General features: G+C 46.2%; 1 protein-coding gene across 3 annotated transcripts in view; it reads left to right on the forward strand.

Moving 5' to 3' along the window:
- SSH2 (slingshot protein phosphatase 2) overlaps window positions 1–24,524 on the forward strand; it is a 101,190-nt gene that overhangs the window by 51,797 nt on the left and 24,869 nt on the right. For all 3 annotated transcript variants that reach the window (XM_075719433.1, XM_075719434.1, XM_075719435.1), the window contains 2 exons: window positions 15,047–15,150; window positions 19,960–20,024. In XM_075719433.1, the coding sequence (XP_075575548.1) occupies window positions 15,047–15,150; window positions 19,960–20,024 (169 nt within the window). The remainder of the gene's footprint in view (window positions 1–15,046; window positions 15,151–19,959; window positions 20,025–24,524) is intronic.

Below are 24,524 nucleotides of genomic sequence, written 5' to 3' on the forward strand. Positions count from 1 at the left end.
TGAGATTCTGTGTTTTCTTGAAACTTCTGCAGATGTTCCTCTCTTTGGACATGCTTGGGATTTTTCTAAAGACTACAAAGCAGAAGGACCCGAGTGAGATTATCAGCAGAAAAGGACCTTTTGGGGCCAATGAATGGGCTGGCTGGGTTTTTTTATTTGCAGGACTGCACTTCCTTGTACCTTTATCACAGAGCCCCTGGCTAAAATATTACTTCATTGTTTTTTAAACAACTCCAGGCTAACTTTCTTGAAATGTTGCTTCTAACTAGTGTTTGTGGGGTCAGAAAAAGTTGAAAATTCTGTATCCCTTTCTGCGATAGGCTCTGAAGAGTTGCTGTCTCCTCTGCATTGGTCTGACAAACAGCGTTTAAATTATCAGCCCGTATGGGCTTAAAACTAGTTCAGCAAATATTTTTTTCTCCAGTGTAATGGATGTAACGTGTACAGAGCAAATCTGCAACTTGAGTTTCCAGCCGTGGTGTTTCGTAGCAGCTGGCTGAAGACTATTTCCACAAATACGCGGAGTGAAATTCACGGCTGTTGTTAATTCTGAATGTTTGTGCTTTCACTGAAGTATTCGGAAGACGCCCCTTTGCTTTGCTTATGCACCTGGGCCAGAGCTTTAATTCAGCAGCTTGGGAAGTAACTGGAGACTGGCAATAGTTGTTCTGCAGGCACCTATTGCTGTGTTGCGTAGGATTAACCAAATGTTTTGGGACAGAGAGGAGCCTTCTGGTTCAAGGACATCAGCCCGCAGCTGAGGGAGGCTGGGGAAAGAAAAACCTGAAGAGGAATAATAAAATTAAGCTGTACCCCAGCGTTTGCAAAGGCTGGGAGTGATACCGGAATCTAGCCCATGAGGTCTCCGTGTAGGGCTGGCACTTCTTGGCATTGGCAGCTTTTCAAATTTGGGCATTTCTAGGTATATTAAGGCCACAGGCTCCTCGGTCAGTGCATTTTCCTGTTTATCCCGTACTTATCTGGCCCTCATCAACATTGTATTCAGCCTGTTGGGGTGTCTGGGTTTATTTGTAATAAGCCATTTAAGAAATATGCTTTTTCTCAAAACACCTTTGTTACAAGTAGGCTAAATCCACAGACTGCTGAACCATAAATGATTTAGTCCTTTCTTTTAAACAAATGATCTTTGTCACTTAGTAGTGAAGTCCTTAGTTTGTTCGCACACTTCTCACAATGGCTTAATGAGTCCATATTGTCCCACCAGCCCGGGCTTTCTCCTGCCTGCCATCTCCTCAGTAACTCCGCAGCTCTGGGTTTGGTTCGCACTCTGTTAAATTTCCAGCTTTTCACTGGAAAAGCGCAGATCTGTTAGGCTGAATTTTGCGGTATGGCTCTTGTGGAGGCACAGAGATGAATCGAAGTAAGTTCGTCCCTTGGTGCGGTGCTGTCCCGAAGTGCCCAGGGTGGGTTGGGACCCCTGCCCCTGCAGAGGACCGAGATGAGTTGAGCTTAGACCGAACTGTCTGTGCACCAGTGGTGTCGCGTATAATGAACTGTGCTTGTTCATTGTTCACTGTGCTTTGTTCGCCGGCGTGAAGAGAAAGAATTTGCTCGTCTGAGCCTCTCGTTGCCCTGCAGCCTCCGTTCTTACAGATCCTAACGGGACGCTTTGGAGCGAGCTGTTACCTGTGTCTTGGCTCAGCCACCTCTAGCTTGGCGAGATGGTGGCCGATGGACGGCCACGGGCAGCCGTGTTTTGGGTGTATTGCCGATGTGTCATGAGAGACTCCGAATGGCAGATGGGACTGGAGGAGGGTTGTTTTGATTAGCAAATGATAAATTTACCTTCGTCAGGTCATAATTTAAGGGGGAGCCTCATTTGCTCGAAGGTACAGGTGGGAAAAGCTATCATTAGTCTTACCTTTGTCCTCTAAAGCTTAGTCTGTTAGTCTTCCGCTTGCTTTCTGCAACTCCGTGCTGGATTAAAATGAACCCAGAATTGTTTTTTCTGGTTTTTCTTTTTAAGGCTCATTGTGTGGTGGTGTGTGAAGAGTTTGTCATTGGCTTTGTTGTTGTTATTGTTAGGGTTGGGGTTTTTTTTCCTTTGTTTGCTTTGAAAAAAGAGATGGAGAAATCAAAAAACAAATGCAAAGTAGAACAGCTGCATTCCTCTGTGTTGCAAAGACTGAAAGCCAGTTAGTCTAAATAAAAACAAATAATTTGTCAGCACCATTTCTAGCCCTGCTGTTGGTTTGCCATGATGAGAAAGCTGTAAGAAAGCAAACGGAGGAATATTCATGTGCCTCCATAACAAGCAGGGGTGACGAGCGCAGAATAAACATCCATCTGAGAGTTACGGGATCGTACGTTCAGCGTGTGCCTGGGAGCAGGGCCGGTGCGTATCGCTGAGCTGCTCCCCTAAATGCCAGGGTGGGTAAGCAAGGTGGGGAGCCCGCATTTCGGGGAGCAGCGTCTGCTCAGCGGGAATAAGGGAGATAGGGCAGGGCATCACCGCGTTTCCCAGCACAGTCACCAGAGCAAAACCTTGACACTGTTGTAATGTTACTGACTTTTTTTGTCCTTAGTTCCTTCAAGTACATCATGAAATGTTTTATGAGAGGCTCTTTAGCTTGAAATTAGGCAAATATCTGTTCTAGAGCCTTTTTAAAAGCCGTTTAAGAGCCTTTTCCCTAAAGTACACTCTGTTCTTGTTAGAGACTTCTCTGGGTCTGTGATACGCAGCAGTGTTTAGTATTCCGTTGGTCTTTCTGCTTTAATGTGTGGTTTTTAAAGAGGTTTGCATGCTTTTAGGAAATACGAAGACCTGAGTTAACCACTGAAAATTGGCTGCCAAACTGCCTAAAGTGCTAATTCTGATGAAATTTAGCACCTTACTTTTGCAGGGATAAACACATCTGGAATCTCTACTCTTCGGAGTTCAAGCTCTTGTAAATTACAACTTCATTTAATGTGTTTCCAGTCTGAGTCCTAGCCAGCAAAACTTTGCAGGGTTTTTATGTTGAGTTAGAAACTCCTTAAAATGCATTTTGCAGTTAAGCACTGGCATCTCCTTTAGCTGAAAGTCACACTAAGGTGCTAAAAGAGTAAGTTAATTTGCAGCTATACAGAGGAATCACAAATGCAAAAGTGCCTTTTATTTACTTTTTTTGTAAGCAGATGTAATGAAGTGTGGATGGTTCTAATGGTACTGCTTCCCTGCTTTTATTTAAAGTTTGCAGGTATCTGTATAAAAGCATTGCAATGCTTGGGAACAGTTTGGAGAAGTTCACTTGTCTGCTACTTGGAAATCTTCTGGTTCCTTTTGCCTCTTCAGCTGCCCTTTGTTTCAGCCTTTATTTAAGTTGGGAGATGCTGCGGTGGTGTTAGACATCCCACAGTCTGTCAGCTTCTGTTTAAAGTGGTGTATGGTGAGTGATTAATGGAAATTATTTCAGGAATAAAGGACTCCTGGTAAGCTGATCTCTATTCAGAGAGCCAAAAGAAAAAGTAGAGTCACAAGGGATGTTGTCTCCAGGAAGAACGTGCTACATCCGCGGGGGGGAAGAGTTTGACTGGAAAGCGATGCTGAGTCTGCATTTTGAAATGCATCATAATTATATCTCACGCTCTCATTTGGAGAGCTTTTTCTGATGGCTCCAGAGACTGCCTGTCACTTACACCCGCAGAACGTTGGAGTGCTTTTCGTGGCTTCTGCCGGGGTAGGTGTGCTGTACGGGAGAGGGCTGTGTGCTCTGAGCACCAGCGGACGAGGCAGCGTGTCCCTTGTCTGCTGGGGAGCAGACTATCTTTAAAGGCTCCGCAGTGTTGAGTTGGTTAACCCAAAGTGATCTGGATTTCTTCCTCGGTTTGCAGCTTTAAACTGAATCTGAAGTTTGTATTAACCTTGCTTATGCTAAGGACTGTCCTAAGTGTTGCCTTGGACTGAAGAAAAGACACAGAATGCAGGAAACTACTCCAACTATAAAATGTTTCTGATCATTCACCTCTGACGTTTTCTCGCTACTAACTGATTAAAATTTCAAGTTACTATTTACAGCCACATTAAAGTTTGTATTCCCTTAATTATGGCTTTGCTATTCCATAAAATGAAGTCACTGGCATATTTGCAAGGGTGAGCAGATCAATAGCCTGGTTATGGGCTGTATCAGCACAACATGTAAAGCTCCCTGTGACTTCCAATTTCAAATCAAAACCTATTGAAAGAAATCTGGCACGTGGCTGTTCTCTCTGAAGCAGTTCACAAACCCATCTCACATTGCTGGTTACTGCTGACTGTCCTTTTTGCTAGGGGCAGTCGGTCCTAAACTAATTTTACTGTTCCTGCTGGAAACTGTCATTTAGGGATCAAATAGTCCTCGTGCATGGGGAGGATGCAATAAGAATGAGAGAAAATTGAAAGTGCTGAGTGCTGCAGAAGTTAAAATACTGAACAAATAACTTCCTTCTATTTTTTACGAGTTAAATCCAACAGCCTCTTGATGATTTTTGATGCTTTTGGTAAACAAGCATCTGCTTCTTTTTAGCACAGAGGAAAAGGCTTATTATTCAGCATTGATTTCTTTGTGTGGAGACAGAGTGGTTCTTGTTTTGGTGCTCTATTTACAGGGGTCCATTAATGTATTTACTGAGGGCAGGCAAGGAGGCTGCGATCAGAGCCAGGCTGCTTCCCCAGCGTGCTTCCTCCATCCCGTGCCCCGCTCCGGGCGTCGGGGCGGTTGCAGAGCCGAGTCCTGGCACGGTGCCGCTTCGCAAGGCGGCAGGACCTCTGCTCTCCAGCTGACCGCAGCCACGCTCAGCGCTGGCCACCTCCACCATAACCAGCAAGAAGCAGCGACGGAGCAATGTCCTCCTCGACCTGCCCGCATCCCGGCTGCGGCTGCTCTTTCCCAGTCTGCGAGGCTGGGCTTGTGCCTGGGGGAGCCGGGGCTGTCGGGGAGGGTGTGGGGCTGTGTTGGGTGCACAGGGTGCCTTGCTTTGAGCGGGTGCCGGGGCGCTTGCCAGCTTCTGGTCAGACTGTCCTCATCCTGGGGAGATGGCCAGCGCTGGCAGTGATTCAGGCAAGTCAGTGGTCTCCTTCCATCTTTAAAGTGCTGGGCATACTTTGTCTAAATATAGGTGCCTCTGGACTTGGCTGCTGCAGGGAGGGACAGTATGTTGACCTTAGCATGTCTCCTTTGACTTGTGTTACAGTCGTATTTAAAGCAGAGGGGTCCTTCTCACGGGGCGCTGCCGGTCAGGCCAAACATGGCCAGGTCTGTGGCAGTGATGAATCATGCACCTGCATATGCAGGGAGATCAGAGTAAAAATTAGTTATAACATATCCTATCTTAAATGTATTTAAACATAGTGGGGAGAGACCTTTCAGGCTTGCTGGTTGTTAACAGCCTGCTCGAGGATGTCTCGGCTATTGTGTAAGGATTAAAAAGAAATGTGCCATGTGTGAAGGCAACGCGTTCAAACTCTGGTGGCAGAGGAGGTTATTGTGTGGTTTAAAGATGATCAACGTGGACTGTGTTAATTCTGAGAGGAAAAAAGATAAATACGTGTCAATCAGAGGGGTGCTCTTTCCAAAAATAACCAATCAAGAGGCTTTTTTTTTTTTTTTTTTTTTGCTTTGGTCCTTGACACAATAGCTTCTCCTTCCAAAGTTTTCTCATGTTGATTGAAGTGTTTTTAAGAATATATTTCCGAAAGCATTTTGTTCATACCACAGCAGCTGGCTGATTTTGGACAGACTGAGCTGGTACGAGTGTAGCATGTGGTGGTAAAACATTGCGGAGTGCTCTCTTGGGTATAACTGTCCTGCTCCGTGAACCCGGTGGTATGCATTGAAGTCTGTGGATGTTTAAACAGTATATAGTGCGAGAAGAATGTTGTATAGGGCTTTCATCTGGGAATGTCTTGACTTGGAGACCTGGAAGCCTTTGGGGACTATCATGTAAAACAAATTCCTTTCACGGTCTTGCTTCCGGTCTGGGTCTCTTTTAAAAAAAGTGCATAGAATCAAATTTCTTCTGTAAACACCAAGTGCCTGGATTTCTTAATACGCATCCTAATTGTGTTAGCTGCCCCCTTTCTTGTACGTGAACTGCTGTGCTTGGACTGCAGAAAAAATGATTTTGTGCATATCTTCAATCCTGAATTCCAGGGCATGTCAGAGCTTTGTTTGCACAACTTGTTTTGCTGTTACTTTTTGGAATATTTTTCTCTGGATGGATCCTCCAAAGCCAGCTTGGAGGCTGACTGTGGGCCATCCAATGCGTGGCTTGTTGGGGCTCCTTTAGTGTTGTATAGCAAGGTAGACAGCCAGTAAAGTTTTTTGCTGTTTGTGCTGTGTGGGAATGAGTGTTTCAGTGTGTGATAGCTTGCATCCATCCTTGCACCTCTCTGTTCTTCATTGCCGTGGTGAATCACAGAGTCTGTGCCCAAGTTCATATTCCTTGAAATAAATTATTGCCTGATGATCTGTGCTGCAGCGGGACGTCCCAGCCCATGCTGCGTTTCGGTGGCAGCAGCAGTGTTGCGACTCGGCACATCTCGCTCGCCTGTGAGGTGCCCAAGCTCGGCACGAGGACCTTTGCTCGCTGCTCTGAGGCTGCCGAGCGCTGGCAGGAAGCAATGCAGAGGAGCTCGGCAGCGAGGTGACACAGGGAGGGTTGTGTGCGTGTTACTGTATGAGCACGCGTTCAGCAGCAGCCCTGTGAAACGTAATATGGAGCTGTCAGCAGCAGGCATGGGCGCACAGATGGGTGGGAAGGCAGCGCTGAGCTCGTGGCGTTTGCTCTGCCGGGCGGGCTGGTGAGGAGGCAGCCGATGCCTGTGCGAGGGGTCTGCCTGCATTGCCTTTGATTTAGGAGTTGGTACGTTGTTGAGCTGGCTCAGTCGTAGGCTGGGAGTACATGAGGGGAACGGGAAACCCACATGGACTTTGACTTCCCTCCAAAATTATAAAATGTCTTCTTCTGGAATCCAGCTTAAAACAAAACCCAGTCTGCTTTCCTGCACCTGTAACAGATAAATCCCAGCTCTGTCTGCGAGGGAGTACATTTGACAGGAGTCTGAAGGTCAGCTTGCCACTGCAGAGCCAGGCTCAGGGCACTGGGAGGTGGAGGAGTGCTGCAGGTGGTTGTGGTTGTCTTCGGCACAGTGCAGACCCGATGCAGCTGTGTGGGCTGAAAACCTGGGCTGCAAACAGCAGCTGTCATTGCTCCCCTTGCTGGCAGCAAGGCATCTCTGGCAGGGATGAGTTTCTCAGCCCAGAGCTGTTGTCTTCTGTGCTGTCTCCAAAGGATGCCACTGCTCTCACCGGTGTACCCAGGCTGCCCAAGCTGCTTTGACTTGGAAGTTTGCAAAATGGTTTCTGTGGCTCAATTCAAATGATCCTGGTGGCAGAGGAGCACGGATGGCACGTGTGCATGATGGTTTTTGTCAGTAGTGGGCTTGACTTGTAGACCGTTAACTCAGTAGGGTATTGAGTGGGCATCAACGCTCCCTACGGCTTTGTTGGATGACCTGAGGCTGGTTAAATCCCATCTCTGAAACTGTGTCCATGAGTGTGGTCGTTTTGTGCATCTGAAGTGGTTGCTCTTTGCTTGCAGACACAACCATGCTCATCAGTGCTCCCTTTTGCAAGCTGTATCCTCTCCGCATTTACCATAAACTCTTTCCTCACTTGGAGCAAATAAAGGGAATGCTTTTAGAGTTGCAATGCCTTCAGAGCTCGTATTCACACCCATCATCCTCACCTTTGGGTATCTTCCAGCAAACTGTAAGTTGTTCTTGTTGTCTTAGCTCAGCTTCAGCAGATGTCCATATTGGAGACTGAAGCAAGGGACAAGACGACTTGGCTATGGTGAGAAGGGATCGGTAGATAAGTTAGTACAAATGAGTTACCGTGCGCATTGCGAATCTTTCTGTGGTTGTGCCTGTCTGTGTCATTGCAGCTGAATTACCTCTCCAGGGACCCCCACCTTGGAGCAGAGGAAGTGCCTGTAGACAGTTCCTTTAAAAAAAAAAAAAAAGGCACAAATGCAGATGTGCTAAAAATGCAGTTTGCGTCAAACATTTGCGATGGAGTGGGTTCCCACGCTTGCTTTGTTTTTCTCCTTGTGCTGTTTCTTAAGTTGCAAAAGTGCTGAGTGGCAAGAGACAGCCTTTGTTGGAGAGCCACTTCCCCTTTCTCTCCCTGCCCTCAATGTTCTCACCTCTGTTGACAGTGTTACAGAGCCCTTTTTGGTAAGTCATGGCCCTTGTTTTGCTCTGCGCTGGGTTTGTTTCTATTTTGGATATCGGAGAAGCCTAGACTTGTCTGTGCGTGCTGCCAGCTGACCCTGTTGATACAAATGTCAGTGTAGAGCAATCCTGTTATCCTTGCCTTTTCCATTTCGCTGTTGTTGTGGTGGGGTTTTTGTTTTCTGGGTTTGGATTTATTTTTTTATTAGTGACTGGTACTGCTTTGCTCTACTCAGCCCTGAGATCTGGCCTCTGTGTGAAGAGAACCAGGTGCTTTCATCACTTGAGTAGGAGCAAAGGCTTACACGGGAAGCCAAACATTGCTCTCCTCTATACAATTCATTTATACTGTCGGCAGTTATTAAACCAGCCGCTTTAAAAAGTAAGCGAGGGAAATAAGGATGTTGTTTATTGAAAAACAGACTACGGTGTAAGCTGGAAGAGTTAGGCGCTTCTCTATGGAGGGATGCTGGAGGTGTGTGGAGCAGGAGGGAGGAGGGAGATGGCTTGAGGTGCTGAGAAAAACAGCAGGCTGCTCGGCCTGCCCTCCTGTAACTTTTTCCACACCAGGCACAGCAAGCTGCAGTTGGAATTGCTGCTCTTGCAGGGTGAGTCCTGGCGTGCTACGAGAGCTTGCTGTCATGTCCCCGGCTGCCCTCCCTCCGCGCCTGGCTCCGCAGCCTCGGGAATGAGCTAAGTATTGACGCCTGCTACGCCACTCCTGCCAGCATCTGAATTTTGGTCTTTTTCTTGGGTTTGTGTTTTGCAACCTGTGGATTGAAGGAGGATGACAAAGCTGAGCTGGCAGCAGATGAGATGTGCAATGCAGAGATGTGCACTCCCCCCCGCCCCCAGCAGCACGCTCTGGCTTCTCGTGTTAGAGCAAAATGTCGGGGGGCTCTTGAGGGAGCAACCTGGCTTAAAACTGAGGGAAAGTAACTGGGAATGCAAGATTTTTTCACTTCCTAGTAGACACTCTGAATTCAGCGTGTCTGGTCCCTGTCCTACGCCTGTTTAGCTGCTGACTCTTCAGGCAGGGGCTGCCTTTTGCTGCCCACGTGAGCAGCGTTTGGTAGAGCGGGCTCCCAGCCGAAATCCCCGGCGCTTTAGTACAGATGTCTGCATTGACACTTCCCATTTTCAGGGCTTGGGCTGCTGAATGCTCCTGGTTAGTCAACACCAGGGTTAACTTGTGTCATTCCTTGCTGTCGGACTTGCCTGCCTGCTTTCAGTCAGTGTTTCTGCTTTTCTTTTGTTTGCCTTTGGTCTGACCGGCAGCTGGAGGGGAAGGCTATGTCCTGCAGATGGGTCGGAAACTCGGAGCCCTTCCTGGCAGTGTGCAGTCCTGCCGGGCAGCTTCTTGTGTTTGCAAAGCTTGTGCTGAGTGGTGCTTGGGTCCCAAGAGATGCCCTTCAGGAAAACCTCCTTTTGCTCAGGAGTTGGAAGCCTCTGTAGTTACTGCACAATGCTCTTGTCACGGGGAGCTACAGCTGGAGCCGGGCTTGGCATTGAAATCCCAGTGCAGCCTCCCAGTGCTGAGCTGTAGCTCGCAAACGCAGCTAGGATGCTGCTTCGGAGCACTTTTCTGCAGGGTTCTGATTAATAAATACCTGAGGCTGAAAGAGAAATTATGTTTGTGTTTCTGTAAATAATACAGGTAGTGGACTTTTATTCTAATGTCAAGTATCTTCAAATCTTCATGTCCCCTATCCCATTGTTTTTTAATCTCCCCCTTTCTTCTAAGGGAGAGGGGGAATGGGGCAGGGGGCTGAGAGCTCCCTGCAGTGCCCATGTTGCTGCCTGCGCGTGCCATGGCACAGCTGGCGAGGAGGTGACAGCGCGAGGAGGTTTGCTCCTCGCCGCGCTGACCCGTTCCTGCGCGTTGTGCAGGGGGACGTGGTGGGTGGACTTCTCCTGCTGAACCTTTCAGGGGATGCTGCCAGCTCTGTCGGTTTTGCTACTTGGCAAGTGCCCGATTAAGGGCTGGGTTGGACAGAACGGAGCCTGCTGTAAAGGAGCTGCTCCAGTGAGTAAGTAAAGCCGACTGGAAAGTCATCCTCAGGCTCGCAATAACTTAATTAAGTGTTTATTAGGATAAAACATTGCCAGAAGCTGTTCAGGTGCGCCTCTGCTTTCCTTGCTGTACTTCTAAAAAAGTTTTCTCTGCTTTATGAAACAGTTTCTAAAGAAGACTACAAGGTTCCTGTCCGAGTATTTTACATTGAGGACTGAGAATTTTTCATTGAAAACTGGTGGGTGGTGCAGATTCACCTACCTCCTGGCTGGTGGTGCAGCACTCTGGCCGAGCAGCTCCCCGGCCGAGCAGCCCTTTACGTGGAAGGCATCGTACAGGGCGGTCGTGGCAAAGTGTCAGGTGATTCGTGTTATCGCATCTCTTTGGCATAGTCCATAAACCAGTAGCGTTTTCTCTTTTGTGTCTTCAAAACAGTTCATTTGGTGTTTGTGCTTGCAATTTATGAATGGAGCAGGATAACAGCTGGGAGGGCATTCACTAGCTGTTTGCCATCTGTAAGTTTTATGTGGTTCCCCGATTTTGTAGCATAATGAGAATTTGGTATGAACCGTGCAGTGTTTTCCTCGTGCACGAGGAGCTCAGCCGCTGGGCAGCAAGTCAGGGAGCACAGGAATTGCTTCTGTTTCGTGCTGTTACTGCTGTTTAGAAACTGGGTCTTCTGAGGGAAACGTCTGTGCTTTTTGTGCAGAAGGCTTTAAATAGTTTTGATGATGTGCCTCGTACAATTTCTACACAATCTTTTCTGCCTGGGAGAAAAAAATGGTACAAGTAGTAATTTCGGTAGGAGTTGCTTAAGTGTTCCGCTTATGTTGGTTCTCTTCCCAGTGAGCAGTGAATTACAAATAACACATTACTGGTGGCCTTGAGGTTGCTACTTCACTTCAGAGGTGAACAGGCTAAACATGGAACAGAAGCTTTTTTTTTTCCTCACAGCTGTAGTGCTGAAGGTTGCTTATAGCTTTAATAACTCTTTCATAGATATGTCCCAAGTAAGTCTTCTCCAGAATAAAGCCACTGTGTCGTACAGAGGACTGGGGACGAGCTTGGTGTGCTGATAAAATACAACTCGGCTTTGTTACCTCTGCCAAGTTGGCTCCCTGTCTTCTGCTCTCCTGGACTCAACTTCTCCCCTAACCGCATTTAGTGTCTTTTAATACCCAGTCTGTTTCCAGGAGATTGTTTCAAAGAGCATCGAAGCTCCAGTAGGCTCTGGCAAACCAGATTTTATGAAGTATTTCAAAGCCCTGGTTGTGCTTGGGAGCCATCGAGCTGTCAGCAGGGTAAAATCAGTAGTGGATGGTAGCATGGCTCTGCTGTTGCGGTGAGCACAGTCCCACATCGTGAGAGTTGTTTTGAGCCTTTAATTGCCCTTTTCACACCCATTTTCACACCCATCTTTTCTACCTTTTGTGTTTCTGGAGCATCTCAGAGCGGGGCCTGCTGTTAGCATCCTACAGGAGGAATCCTCTCTCCTTACATATCGGTGGCAGTATCCAAAGGTGATCTTGCCCTGAAATATCATGCTTTTGGGAGAGATCATGGCTGGGGCTATCCAGGCAGGGTGGACCCAAATAGAGCAGCCAGCCGTGGGCGGTACAGGGGATGTCAGGCCAACGATTGCTTTTTTTTGGTCCCTATAGTGCATCACAGGCACAAAAATCAGCATCTCCCAGTAGAACGGTGTTCAGCTTCACTGGTAGTTATTCTAATTATTCTTACAGCTGTTTGGAGTTTCCTATAAACTTCTTGCCTTTCCTCCCAAGATTTTCTTTACTGCTTGAATCGCAGAGCAAGGGCTTAGTTGTGTGCTTGTGTATGACGGGTGGTTTTTGCTAGGGTGCTGTGCTGGATACTGATGTGTTGTGTGTCTGGTGTCAGCAGTTCGTAGGAGGTGATGCCGAGAGTGCCGATAGCATGCCATGCCCTCGTCCGCGCAGTGAGTGTCCCCAGAGCTGTAACTAGCAGGACGAGGCTCTTTTCTCTGCCGACGTGCTTTTTCCCCAACGGTGCTGATGGCCATCGCTCCTGCCCTGCGGGAGGTGCTGCCCTGCCTGCTTGACCTCCCTGCTCTACAAGAATGATCTGCCTCGCCACATTCTTTATCTGTTCTGATCCTTTGTATGGGGAAATTACATTCCCTTTCCCTAGTCTTACCAAGTCAAACTTGTTGCTTCTGGTTAGTGGCCCAAAACAAGGCTCTCCCTGGCCTTAGGAGAGAAGGTGGCCTCCTGGAAGAATGTACCTGATGGGAATCTCTTTAGTTCTGCCCATGTTTCCTTCCCAGGCAGGTGGCTGACAGCGCAGCGCTGGTGATAAAAGAAAGTGATGGAAGTGAGAAGATTTTTTAACCTCCCAGCCCTCTAGCTACATGCTGCTTTATCCACTAAAAATAGTTGCTAATTCAAGCTTCTGGGGAAACCTCAGGCACAGGCTAAAGGATTGCTAATATTAGTTGTTGACTGCTGAAAAAATTAACTATGTGAAAACTGGCTGTGACGACTGAAATCTTTCTCCTCCTGTGCAGCCTGAGATTCATTTGCCTCTGTGGTGAGATTGTAAAGGAAGGAGGAGAGGGAGAGAATGTTTTCTCACTCTTTCTGCATCGTTGTCTCCTGAAGAGGCTCAGCAAAGCACGGACACGCTCTCTTGCTCTGCTCCCGCTTGTGGGTGCTAGGTGCTAGTCTGAAAGCAGAAGTGTACTTCTTCAGGACGTCAGGGCACTGCTGAACCAAAGTATGTTGAAGCTAAGTGAGGGAGAATGGATTTTGTTTGTGGTGTTTTGTTGGTGGTGGTTTTTTGTTGGTTTTTTTTTTTTTTTTTTAAAGCTAGTGGCTCCAGGATAACTCAGTGTTTCTCCAGTTCAGGCTTTAAGAAACTATGTAGCTTGAGGGCTTTCAGAGGATTGGTTTGTCACCAAAAGCTAGAAAGGTTCAGTGAAAATTTTTTATATAAGAAGGGTCTGAGGAAACATCTGTGCTCAGTGTGCCCAACGAATTTAAATTTTACTTTTTGTTTTGTTTTAAACTTTAGCGTAAGTAAGGATCTCTGATCCATTTTAATTTGGCATGAGTGATCTTTCCTTTTTAAAATTCCTGTTTTATTGGAACATCCAGTGCATGTTTGACATCTGGTTTAATTTTAGAAAAAAAGTCCTGGGAGAAACTTAGTCAGTAAGGAGGAGTGCTGAGGTTGTGACAGACAGTGCATAACGTTGGGATGTGCTACAGGCTTAAAAAAGAAGTTCTTTTTGAGTGCGTGCGTCTGCTTTGCTGGAGCTCAGAAAATTTGATTTTTTTGATATCCCCAGCAGGAAAATGGAGAGGTGCCCAGAAATGTGCTTGAGGTTAGGGGGAAATCCAACTTTAACACAAGCTTTTATAATTCTTGTAGCTATAAAAACATAGTCAGCAAAGCCTATTGTTAAAAGCGGTCAACCTCAAATCATGAATCTGGAAGATCACGGGCTCATGGCATGCTGTGTCCTGGTTCTTGGTCATGTTTGATTTCTCTGTGGTGCTGTCATCTTCAGTCGTGCTCAGGTGTATGCCTGCCTTTGAGGAGCTACGGGCTGCGGGCAGCAGTGAGCCGTGGCTTATTCTGCAGAGCAGAAGTAGCTGTGAAGGGTGGTGACTTGGCATGTTCTAGCGTTCACCTGCATTTTGTAACATGGAATTTCTTCAAATATATGACGGGGTTTTTTACTCTATGATTATTTCCCCGTCCTCGTCTCTTAAAGGAAGGGAATAAATAATTAGGTTTGGTGTTTGTTCAAGCAGAGAAAGGAACTAAGAAGTTCCTAGTCTCTTCTTCAGTTGAAGAGAACAAGGCAGCGTCTTTTTCAAGGCATGGAGCTGCTGGGGTGCACGATGCCAGGGACTCTCCCATCCTGTCTTATCATATTCATCAACCATCCTGTTGACTGTAGAATTGTTTATGGCTTTCTTCAAAGCATGTATGACTATCTTACCAATTCTGAGAAAAGCAGGAACCCTTAACTGTGCAACAGGATGGCTTAATTGCAAAATCTGTAGTGTGTCTCGCATTTTCCATGAGCCACAGCATCTCTTAAAAAAACTGCTGGAAGATGTGGTTAAAATATCAGCTGTTCCACAGAACTTGAGAATTCTTTATTGCCCCTTTTCACAAACCTCTCTCCTCATGTGACTTCAGAAAGGGCAAAATCAAGGCAGTAAGTGATGTCTGCTGAATTCAACAGCATTACAGTTTTGCTTTTAATTTATAAGTCTTTGAGAGTTAATTATCATACGACTCATAGACAGTAGTTTCATGATTTCTTAATCTGTTATGTACACTAATTTTCTTTTGGCTAACTGCTGAAGGGAGACATTTGTTTCTGCAGGGCATCAACTGTGTCTGAACCACAAAGCACAGGGTTAACAGAATCTGTAATTATAGAGATGCGTGGGCTTGCTGTATTCATCGCCATTTAGAAGTGCGGATCGCTCATCTTTCAAATCGAAAATATAGCCATAGGTTAATCCCCTCTGCCTGCTCAGGTTCTACCTCTGCGGGTAGAACGGTACCAGGCATATGTTCTGCTTTTCGGTGTTTCTCTGTTCATGTTGTTCTCAGTTATGCTTTGAATGTTTGCAGTACTTATGGGGGGAGAGGCGGGGGGTAGTTCTTTACCAACAAAGTAATTCCATCTAAATGGCTTCCTTGCAAAAGAACAGAGCATGGATTCAGTGCCTTGAACCTCTCTTGTTTCGTCGCTTTTCTCCTTATAAAGACAATATCAAGTTTTCCTTACTCACTGTTTGCCTCTTCCCTTGCAGCATCAGCGAAAGCTTCCTCACTGTGAAAGGTGCAGCTCTTTTCCTGCCGCGAGGAAATGGGTCATCTACTCCCAGGATCAGTCACAGGCGCAACAAGCATGCAGGTATGTGCTGTATCTGACGGCTGAGGCTTGTCTGCTCGCTCTTGTTTCTCAGCCCACCTTCCTTGAGTTTGTTCTCGCCAGATGACATGTTTCTGTCTGTACCAGGTGTGTATTAAAGCTAGACCTGCCAGTCTCAAGACTGCAATATTTAATGCTGATAGAAAAAAAGGTTTCAGTACTCTCTTGTTTATCCTGCAAAATCAAACAAATGAGTGACATCAGGGCAGCAATCATGACATCGCAGAGAGCTGAGAACAACTGCCCTCCAAAATACCATCCTATAATTTTTGTATGAGAGGGGCTGGAGGAGTGCCATCAACACCTTCATGCATTGCACTGGGAAACCTGAGGTTATGATATGGGATGACTAATTGTCCTTCGTGATCTGAAAGTAACCGGTTACGATGGAAGAAAGGGAGGAGACTTACCTCTGCGTGGTGGTGAAGAAACCTGTGAGCAAAGTCAGTGTGACTTTTCAGACCTGTGAGCAGAGTGAATAATACAGAGTCAGTCATAATTCCACCCCCTTTATCTGCTGAAAGTTTAATCTAATTTTTTGCTTTGACTCTTTGTTTGAGAAGTCAGTCTGAATAATGAAACTCAAACATTTCAGGGTAGGTTGTTTTTCATTGTGTATATGGTGCTTATTCACTGATGGTGTTTTACAGGGATCAGATAGTGTGGGGTTTTTCCCTTCCATTAAACAACCAACGGGAAAAAAACAACATTGAGACCTTCAGGCTTTTGCATATGGGACAGAGACAGAAACAGAGAGGCTGGAGTCAACTTTCTTTGCCAAAAAGGGACCACCAAAAGGTGATTTGGTTTGGTTCCAGGTGTAGAGTCCTTTGTACTTTGATACCATCAGACTGTCATCCAGATCTACAACTGGCAGAGTTAACCTACCTGATAACTGGCCCACCTCAAAATCTCTTTACAAACATCTTTCTATAAAGAGTTTAAGTCAGAAGGCAATTAATTACACACTTCCACTCAGACATAGTACAAGCAGTCCCTAAATTGCTTTGAATGAGATGCATTAGTTACCAGTTATCAAAAGAAAATAAATTGTTCTGAAACTTAATTTAAAGCTGGCCTTTCTGGTTGAGACTGAAGAGAAATGTCTTCAGCGTGAAAGTAGACAGCAGTCTTTTAAAAAGTTTATCTTGACCTGTCTTGGTTTTTGATCTCTCCAAATTCCTCTGCATAGTAAAAGCCCAGGTCAGTTGCTGTCTTGGCTTTACCTTGTAGAAGAGACCTGCTGGATGGGTTTCCTTGTGAACCCGTGCAAGGCAGCGCAGCCAGCTTTGAGTCTCTCTTGCTGCCTCATCTCCTTGCCAACAGCTGACTTACATGAGGTCCAGAGACCTTGGTGGAAAAAAAGAGTCGCTTGTCTAATCAGCCCAGAGCTTTTGGAAGCCAGGTTGCCAAGAAAGCAAATCTGGTGTGTTGTAATTGCTTACAGCGAGATGTTTTGTATTTAAGAGGCTGGCTTGCCCAAGGGGTGGGAGTTTTGTTCTTGGAAGACTCTTTTTATTCCTGTCTCTTCAGCTTATGGGGTGAGATTTAATGAGGCATCAGTATTTGTCCTTTTCTCAGTTTCCCTGCTTGATGGGAATAGTATATATATTTTTTATGGTGATTGGAGATTTCACTGAAGAGCCCTTTGTGTGAGTGTGCACCATCTTTCTTTTCTGTGAACTTTTCTAACGGGCAATATATGCCAGCAGACCAAGAGATCAGTGTATCGTCTTGCTGAGCAAAACATCTGTGCCAACACAATTAAAATGGTGATGTTATGAGTGTGGCTCTGAGAGGTGAACCGGCCACTGGCAGTTAGCTGGCAGAGCGTGTGGCTAAGAAAATTGTCTCCTTTCTTGGACTCTGATAATCTGTGCTCAACTTTCATTCCCATGTGCATGTCGTGACTTATCTCTGGCACACAAAATTAGAAGGGTGGCGGAGAGTGGACATAACTTTCCAGTATGGAATTGCTGCCTATGGATGCAATAGTGTTTCAGGTGGTTACGAGAGCATTTTCTAGGAAGGTTGACTAACCTTCCTGACCTCCCTTTCTAATTCATCAGAGGGGCTAGAATCCAGCATAAAGAGTAAATGCGTAATAGGAAATAATTAATGCTTACACCCATTTCTTTAATCATATCATCTTCAGCAATGGAAATTGCTAGTTGGCAGATTGACTAGATAAGGTACCAGCTGTCCGCGCTCCTCTCGCTGGGCGGTCCTGCGCCCCGTGCCACCTGGCAAACGAGCTGTGTTCCCTAGGATGGTGGGCTTGCTTTTGCACTCCAACAATGCTGGAGGAGGCCAGGAAAGGATGCAGCTTCCCTGGGGCTTTTGCCATCTCTGGGATACTGTAAATCACTTTTAAGATCCCGCTCTAGCTGATGTTTTACACCTAGCTTGCCAGCTCGAAGGAAACAAAAGCATCTGCTCATTGCTGGACAATGTGATAGGAAGCAGCAGTCATGCCATGAATGCCAGCGAAGCCGACAGCTCTTCACAGGACAGGATGTGATATCTTTGTGCTGATTCTGGCATGCTAAAACCTTTCCTTTGCTTTTTCTTAATCCAGGAAGCTTACAAAATGCCTTGTGTGTTTGGGGCTGAAAATGCTGCAAGTCGATTAAAGCCAGCCAAGGAAGCAATACTTCACTTTCCAGCTCTGGAGCTCCCAAGGCTGGCAGGGCAGGCTGGGGAACAGGGAGGAGTGCAATAAACTTTCTGAGGATGAGGCATAGTGGAGGTCCTTGACTGAGCCTTGCAGAAAGGGTTGGCTTAGAAACTTCAAACTTCCTCTCTTTTTTAAGTATTGAGAAAATCCAGTAGTCCTGGTGGTGTGTGTGTGGTTGTTTTTTTTAAAAAAACAAACAAACAAACAAACAAAAACCTCTGGAAACTTCGGCTCTTAAACATCTTTCATTTCAAGCTGCCTAAGACATGTGAATACCTCATGAGTCAAATACTTGCTGGGCTCTTCCAGGCTGCAGACACAAGGTGCCACCTGAAGCAGAGGGACCTTTGCCTGTTGAGTCCACTTCTCGCCGATTCCCACTGCGCTAGGAGCTGAAACTTGCTGGACCTGAGCAGCATTGCCAAGACTGTGCACTGGCGTTGATGTGGGGACATCCTGTCTCCCACTGCACCCCTGGGAGGACAAGCATCCGATGGATGAGCTGGCCTTTCCTACGTTACCTATCCCCCTAAGTAATTGCTGTTTAGGGAGGCACGTGCCCACCACTTCAGCGCTGGGAACAATGTCCTTGGGCAGGAAGTAGCTTCAGGTGCTTGTCACTGCTGCTGCTGCTTTGTATGTGACTTCCCTAGCACTGTGGAGTGTCTCAATTTTTCCCACCCCCAGTTAAAAATGCAGTCCGAGGGCATTGACTCATTCTCCATACGCTGAAATGTGTTTCGAGGAGGAAGGAAGGGGAGAGCAGGGAATGCCGTGTCCTGCGTAGCCGACTCCACACAAACTTGCCTCTGCCTCATCAGGAGAGGGGCTGCAGCAGCCCTTCAGCCCTGCTGTTCCACCAGCTATAAAAATCATTTGGAAATGAGGTACCATGCTCTTGCTCAGCAGCGTTTCCTTTCTTCCCCTTCCCTTTTGTGGCACTTCTGGATGCTGCTCCATGTCCAAGGTTTCCTTATTTCTGAAAGTCCATGAAATAGCATGGATTCTAGCACCACCAATGAATTAGAAAGGGAGGTCAGGAAGGTTAGTCAGCCTTCCTAGAAAATGCTCTTGTAGCTGCTTGTGCTGAATACTTGCTCCAGCATTCGTGCTCTTCCCTGCAGTGTTGCCTAAACTCAGCTTCCCACCTGTGTGGGAGTGGGAGAGGGTGAAAGAGTAAAGGCTCCTCTTCTTGCCGTTCTGTGCCACCCACCTGGCAGCCTTGCACTCTCTTTTCTGGGAATGCAGATTAATTTTCCAGGTAAAGATTGAAAAAACAGCCCGTTGGTGGAGGTGTTATTGCTTACTGACACTCAGAAGGTAATGTGCTTAGCAGAGAAGCTCTTGGCTCTCTACGGGCCAGGGAGGAGTGCTGAGAAGTCAGTGCACCAGTACCAACAGAAAGGCATCTCACTTGTCTTTCAAATGTTTGCTGCTTTAGAAACCTGGGACACTCAGCTCTTTTTAAAGACTTTAAAGTTACTGCGTGACTGTGGTTATTGTTTTGTTGGGTTTTTTTTCCTTTCTGTCTTCCTCAGCCTCACCAATAAAAGTGTAGCAAGCCTTTTCTAGGAAAACTTATGGTTGCTTGATTTTTCAAGTGGCGATTCTTAGCTGCTTTTGGGTGGGGTTGGTACATAAGCGTATGTGGGCATGTGCTGCTCTAAGATGGGACTGAATCTCACTTTAAAGGGGATACTTTTGTCCAGGTAGCAGTTCCGCACTAAGTAATAAGTTGGTGTAAAAGAAGTGACAGATTTCTGATTTGAACGGCATGGTAGAATGAGATGTTGAACCATGGGGTGGAGTCCATTTCTACCTAGTTTGCCTTGTCTTTTAAAGGAACAAAGAGTACTGAAAGGCTTTTTACCTCTGTTAAAAAGGTAACAGGATTTAGCAGGAGAGAGCATGGTAAGATGGGGATAGGTGAGCGCACAGAGCGAAGAGCAGCTGACTAAGAGACGGAGTTTTGTCATCTCTTAGTGGGTGGAAGTGACAACGCTCACAGTGACGTGTCAGGTTTCTTGGTGGATGTTTCCTCTGGCTGGACGGTCAGCAACCTGTGTGTGATTTAAAGCTGGTTTTGTGCACTAACCTTTCCCTCTTTCCTGCAGGGGATCTCCAGCAACACCTGCAGGCCATGTTCATACTGCTCCGCCCAGAAGACAACATCAGACTGGTAGGCTGGCTTTTTGCTTATCTGCTGTTAATGAATATAAAGGTTAAGTTCCACTTGACAAATACACCTGTGCAACTCCTGAAAGCAGTGGTGCGTGTATGTTTGAGTGGTTTCATCAGCGGGTTTGGGGAGACGTCTTTGCAACCACAAAGGTAGGAAAGCAGCTAATTATGAAAGGCCTGCTTATTGGGTTGTTCAGTGAGACAAATTGTATGGCTAGAAGACTGCCTTTGTCTGATCCAAGTGTTGAGTACTTACACTCTCAAAAAGTGCTGTAACAATTGCCAGAGAAGCTGGGTAAATTAGCTTGGTGTCCTATTTAAATCAAGAGTAGGTGACTTATGTCTGACCAGCGTGAACACCTGCCCTTCCACGTTAGTTCAGTTGTGTTCCACACTCTGCTCTCGTAACTTCTTGCATCCCAAAAGGCCATGGCTTATCAGGAAGGAGCATGTAGGATCCCCATGTAGCTATGCACCTATATTGAACCTTGTCTTTCTGCTTGTCTGGGTTGCTGCCTCCTATAATAATGTAATGAAAATTAGGCATTGCTGTTTATAGCATTGACATGCTGTCCTAAAGACCTCCAGAAGCTAAAGAAGAGCAGTGAGGAATTTGTCTAGGACATGTTGAAGTGCTCTACAAGGTCAGGCACGACTGCAGTGTATCTGTATCTCTCACCACTCAGTAGTTTGAAGTTTCTTTCCTGTGTTGTCTTCGTGCATCTTAGCAACGTATGCCCAAAGTAGGACTGCCAGCATCAGAAGTGTTATTCTGGCACCTCTGGTTTGCTGAATCCTCCTGAGGTATGCTGGAGCTGGAGTGATCTTAGGAGTGTAGCTAGGAAACAGCCAAGATTACTATGGAATGCTTTAACTTTAAAAATGACCACCAAAAATAATTTGTGGTAAGCAAACTAAAGGACCTACTCCCAAAGTCTGTCAGGCACACCTTGCTGTCACTAAAATTTCAGTGAAAGTGATGGGAAGGGGGGTTCTCAGTGCTTTTCAGAATCTGAGCCAGGGTTAGAACATTGGAAGCTATTGAACAAGTCATTGTTCAGCAATATCAGTGGCTACATTGTGTGATTTGGGACAAATTAGCCTTAACAGCTGAATAAGGACTTTGTGGACTGAGACATAAACCCTTTTGTTTAGAGTTGCGTTTGGAATGCTGAAATCTTGCATGAGGTTAAGTTCGATAGTCTACTTGAATTTAATTGATTCTTGACGAACGAAGGGTGTGCAGAGCTGCAATAGACTCTCTCATAAAATAGTAGATACAAATGAGATTTGAAATATAAACAGTACTGAAAGAAATGCATTCTCTTCTTGTGTTGGCTGCTCTCATTTGGAGGGCAGACTTCACAGCTCAGAGGGCAGCAGAGGAATATCATCCTCTATAAAGCTACACTTAAAATTTGGAACAGCTCTTGTTTCTGTTGGAGCTAGTGGCAGATTTTTTTATCCTTCCATGAGAGCAGGATTAGAGCAATGGTACCAGTGTAAGATCAGTAGGAAGGAGAGAAAAATGAGTTAAAAGGGTACAAACTGATTGAACGTGTTCAATCTCTGCTTAGTAGAGTGCGGACTTACTCACTCACATGTGTTCAATAATAAAAGACTTCAGAAAGCTGGGCACTTTTTTGTCTTCAAATCAAATATCCCAATGAGAGATGTGTTCTTGTATGAAACACCTACTATCATGTATCATGAAAAAGATGAAAGGTCAGCATGAATTTACCTCTTGGAATGTGCCGTTCAAAAGGGCTGGTAAAATGCCACATCACACTTCTGACGAAACAAGAATGCAGCAGAAGATAAAGTTGGCTTATATTTAGGTGAGCCTAAAACTAAGAAAAGTGTTGCTGGCCCTGAAAGGACTACAGAGACGTTCTTGTTCATGAACAGACTATAAATAACCTCCCCATATTGAGGAGAAGGTAGCTCTAGGTAGATGAGCTGTTGAGAAAGAACCTTCCATCTCATCACAGTCCCAAAGCTAGGCCATCTTCCCTAGATTGAGTGGGATTTCAAATATCTTCATTTAAAAGGTGTCAGACCAGTTACTTGGTATGCTCCTACTGTTGGGTGAGCATATGAACTAGAGCTTAATGAAAAGTATAGTTTCTGATTTGATGGGCTTGTTGGAGCACTGATAGTAACTTTTGAGATTTGGCTGGTTTAGAATGTCAAGGTTGCTGTTTTATTATTCTAGTAAATTTAGCAAAACACATTATCTGCTCTAGTCGTGGTCCTGTGCTTTGTGGTAAGTGTGTAAGTGTTGGATCTAGAGAGCCACAATAAGCCATGCTCTGTTCCTCTTAATTGGTCCTCCAAAAATCCAACCCCAGTGACTTGAAGCTACGTGACCTTTGGCCGCTGTTTGTCTAGCCACGTTCTAAAGGGTCTTGCATTAAGACCACACTTCCCATTACTGCTAGCCAAATTGGTTTAGCAAAGTAAGTTAGATTATGTTAATCCTCTTGCTGCTGGACTGTCCTCAAGAGAAGCAGAACAGACCTCGTGTGGATGCCCTGGATGCAGGGCAGCTGTTGTCCGCCTGCTCCTGTTTTAGGCAAGTCTTTGTTTCTGTTTGAGGTTTGGTTCCTAATGTAGATAATGACTTTAACCACCAAGATCTTGGTGATTGCTTGCTCTTCTAGGTTGAAGAGCACCCTTTCTGTTTTGCTACCAGTGGTTAGTTGTAGAAACAGCCGTCTTTGGCAGAATTCACACCTTGAAGGCCTGACCACTTTGATCCTCCATGTTTCCAAAGGAATCTCAGTGACTCAAGGAGCAAGAAGGAAAATAAGGCTGGTTTTAGCATGACTTATCCTAAAGAGATGGGGTGGGGCACAGTCTCTCGCTGTACAGAGCATGTCTGTCTGCTGGCATCAGCATTTGGGTAGTTTCTGTTAGTCTTCAGTCCCATTGGACAAGTCTAGAAGACACGGTCAACACCGTCTCCTGCCTGCACTTGCTATTCCGCCCCCATCACTAGAGCTGCTGCTCCCTGCAACACCACTGGGAAGCTTTCCCTGCCACTGTCAGCGTAGTCTCCTGCGATAGAGCACTCAGTGAAATAGCGAGCTCTGTTCTGACCGCCGTGCGCTGTTTAACCTTTGTTGCAGACTCTGCCCAGACTGAATGGCTAGTGGACAGGCGAGGTGTGAGGAGGTCAGAGGGGGCTTCCTCTAAGCAAGGAGGTGCCATTCTGGCCTCAAGACCAACTTAGAAAGAACTACAGGAGCGTATTTGGGAAAAGCCAGCCTACTTCTGAGACATCCCACGCAATAGTTATTTTGTGAGCTTTTTTTTTTAAGGATAAAATGACTGTTTAAACTGGGCTTTCTGAGCCATGACTGTGGGCCACCAGGAAGTGTCTATACAAGCAGTGGCTCAGGAGGGCTGCTGGTGTTTGAGGAACTCAGTTCAGTTTGCGAAAGATGTCGAAGACCACTGTGAGCTTCAACCATTGGGTCGCAAGGAATTTGGCAACTGGATCCCATCACAGCAGGCAGGTGTCTGTCCACAGCACAGGGCATGGCTGGGCTGTGTTGGTTCCCTCTCGCCCGTGTTTGCTCTCTGCAGGCCCTGCTCAAAGTTCAAGAAGCAGTTTAACAGTAAGGTAAACACTGAAGCCAGACAGCATCTTGGGGTTGGATTAGGCTGTCCAAAGTTAAGATTCAGTGTACATAACTAAGACACTTCATTTCTAGGGATGTCATAGTTTCTGTAGTTGGGATCCTGTGACTAAAATAACTGCAAGTAGCTTGGAACAGAGTCCAAAAAGCGTTGCAAGTAAAGGCTGCCTACTGCAGATGTTTATAGGCAAAACCCAAAACGCTGGGCTCCCTTCCCTGGGCTCCTCACTAACCAGCAGTCTGTCTGTAAGAAGACTTGCTGGAGTCACTTCAGTTCTCGCTTCCTCGTGGCTCTGGAGGAGCGTTAACACTTCAGTGTAGCCTTTCAGGAGCTTCAGTGTTGGTCTGATGCTCCCAACTTTGCTGCACGGCCGCTTTCTGAATGCTGTGAGTAGTACTTGATTTGGGGGAGTTCGGGGCGAAATTCAGGCATCCTTCAGTGCTGCTAGATCTCTTTTTTGGCACTGAGGTGCACGTGGTTGTGGTAGAAGCAATGAAGCACAACGGCTTTTGCCTCTTCTGAGCGATCCAAATCCAACCATTGGTACACCTTAGTAATAGGGAGATCTTCTCCTGCCAGCTGTAAGGCAGTAGGGTTGCTTCTGCACTGGGGAGGTTGCTTGAAAAATTCAAAGGACCAGCAGGAAACCACGTATTGATTAGATCCTAGTTGTCCAGCTGTCTGGGAAGTTGGTGGAAAGAGTCGTTGGAGCTGTTGTAGCACACAGTAGTTCAAAGGAAAGCTCTAGCTCCTTGGACAAAGCCCTCTGAGAGGTGACGAGCACGTTCAGCACCCATCTGTCTTGCTGAACGCGTAACGCCCCATGAAGCTCACTAGGCTGGGACCAGTCGGA

The sequence above is a fragment of the Pelecanus crispus genome, chromosome 12, assembly GCF_030463565.1.
Source record: "Pelecanus crispus isolate bPelCri1 chromosome 12, bPelCri1.pri, whole genome shotgun sequence".
In the NCBI taxonomy this organism is placed as follows: Eukaryota; Metazoa; Chordata; class Aves; order Pelecaniformes; family Pelecanidae; genus Pelecanus; species Pelecanus crispus.